Source organism: Colobus angolensis, unplaced genomic scaffold (genome assembly GCF_000951035.1).
Source record: "Colobus angolensis palliatus isolate OR3802 unplaced genomic scaffold, Cang.pa_1.0 Scaffold144, whole genome shotgun sequence".
Lineage (NCBI taxonomy): Eukaryota > Metazoa > Chordata > Mammalia > Primates > Cercopithecidae > Colobus > Colobus angolensis.
Window position 1 is genome coordinate 1,414,670 of NW_012114533.1, and position 2,377 is coordinate 1,417,046.

The following is a 2,377-nucleotide window of genomic DNA, read 5'->3' on the forward strand; positions in this document are numbered from 1 at the left end:
GTCTTAAAAAAAAAAAAAAAGTGTGTTATTTACAGTGGATGTGGACTCTGCTAAATCTGGTACCTTCAGTTTCATATTCCCTTCTAGTTAGGAATAAGGAAAAGTCAGTGTTATTTTAGGAATGTGTGTCAGTTTGGGGAGACACAAAGTGATACTTTAATGGTTAGGATAAATTGCCAATACCTGACAACATACACAGCTTAATATGTAACTGTGTCTCAGGTTATTTTGTTAAGCTTGCAATTTTTTGAGTCTTTTTATTGATCCTCAATAGATTGAAGAATGGCGGTCACGAGCAGCCAAGTTTGAAGAGATGTGTGGACTAGTGATGGGAATGTTCACTCGGCTCTCCAATTGTGCCAACAGGACAATCCTTTATGACATGTACTCCTATGTTTGGGATATCAAGAGTATAATGTCTATGGTGAAGTCTTTTGTACAGTGGTTAGGTAGGTGTACCAGGAATAATCTCTTCTCCTCAAATATAATGTCCCTTTAAAAAAAAAAATTATCCCACAGGGAGAAAAACATTTAGGGAATTGGCACGTTTCCAAGTCTTTTCAATTCTTTGCATAGGTTTCTTTCAAAAGTAGGCATTATTGAAGACTTGAGATGCAAGTCTTAGTAAATACATCAAGCACATTAATTTTTCTCCCTTGGGCTAATTCAGCATAAGTATCTTAAAAAATATGTTAGAAAGTGTACTGACTTTAACTTACTCTGACTGAATGCTTTCTGGATGGAACCCTGTATACCACTTTTATCTGATTTGGAGATGAGACACTATGAAATGTGACTCCATAAGCTTTCTGCTGCTTGCTGTGTCTAGATAACATCAATGCTATGTTTAACAGAACAATTGCTGAAATGACCTCTGAGGGGCCTGGCAAGAGGAAGCCATCCTCCCAGCCCTGTGCGCATGCGAGCTTTAGTGTAAGGCTATTCTGGTGCTATTCAGTATTTCACATGACTTTTTCTTTATCCTTCTACCAAGTATTGGTTTTACCAGGGGATAGAAATTGTAGTCCCCTAAAACATCTCTGCTACATTAAATGGATGGACTTTTGTATGTCTCCTTTGAACACTGAATTTTTTTTTTTTTTTAATTGTCAAACTTGGTAAAAAGCACCAGCATGGCCAAGTTTCTCTAGGGACCTCATTTCATTTTCAGGTTTTCAATCCAGCTATAAGGAATATGTAATGGACTTATATACAGCACACAGCAGGCAGCAAGGCTGACTGACCTGTCATAGTTTTCATAGTAGTCACAAATACTGTGATGGGGTTCATGATCTTGGTTGTGAAATTGATATCTGAAACACCGTGAGCTTAGAATAAAAAGTAGTAGTGAGACTTTCTGCTTGTATACCTTTTGGGCTCTTAAATGTTAAAAAAAAAAAAAAGAAAAAGAAAAAGGAGTTTCCCTGTGATACAGCTAATTAGCTACTAAAAGTAGAGTCTCTGATTGTTAATTTGAAAATATATAACTTTTTGGGATTGCTGTATATAACAGGTGGAAGAGAGTATTTTGACCTCATGGTAAAAGGCTCTGTATAGCTTCGGGTGCGGTAGCTCACCCCTGTAATCCCAGTGCTCTTGGAGGCTGAGGCGTGCAGATCACTTGAGGTCAGGAGTTTGAGACCAGCCTGGCCAACGTGGTGAAACCCCGTCTCTACTAAAAATACAAAAATGAGCTGGGCTTGGTGGCACATGCCTGTAGTCCCAGCTGCTCGGGAGGCTGAGGCAAAAGAATCACTTGAACCCAGGAGGTGGAGGTTGCAGTGAGCCGAGATTGTGTCACTGCACGCCAGCCTGGGTGACAGAGCGAGATTTCATCTCCGGGAGGTAGAGGTGGGCGGGGAGGCTCTGTATAGCTCCTATACATGGAAGACATCTACCGTTAGGCTCAGGAGACCTCAATACTGGTTGTTGGATGACATTTGCCTTCCAGGCTTCTGCTCAGGTTCTTATAATTAATTCTTACAGGGATTTAAACTTAAGTTTCTAAGGCCCTTAAGAATTTTGAACCTGAAATTTGGATTATTGAGCTTAACATACATTACAGAAAACATTTGATAATCAGTTTTTAATTTAAGAATTATTAAAAGTTAAATTCTTGATTATACACAGTATTGTTTCTTTTCTCAGGGTTTTTATGTCTGCACTAAGCATTTATGGTGGTAGCTTTCCAAAATTATATAGATAGCTCTTACGCAATCCCAAGCTCTTACAGCAAGCTTTTCCAACCTGTGGCTCAACACAGATTTGTAAACTTTCTTAAAACATTGGCCAGGCATGGTGGCTCAAGCCTGTAATCCCAGCACTTTGGGAGGCCGAGACGGGCGGATCATGAGGTCAGGAGATCGAGACCATCCTG

At 39.7% G+C, this 2,377-nt stretch overlaps 1 protein-coding gene across 2 annotated transcripts in view; it reads left to right on the forward strand.

The window, feature by feature from the left end:
- MGEA5 (meningioma expressed antigen 5 (hyaluronidase)) overlaps positions 1 to 2,377 on the forward strand; it is a 38,300-nt gene that overhangs the window by 23,542 nt on the left and 12,381 nt on the right. For both annotated transcript variants that reach the window (XM_011935494.1, XM_011935495.1), the window contains one exon: positions 275 to 449. In XM_011935494.1, the coding sequence (XP_011790884.1) occupies positions 275 to 449 (175 nt within the window). The remainder of the gene's footprint in view (positions 1 to 274; positions 450 to 2,377) is intronic.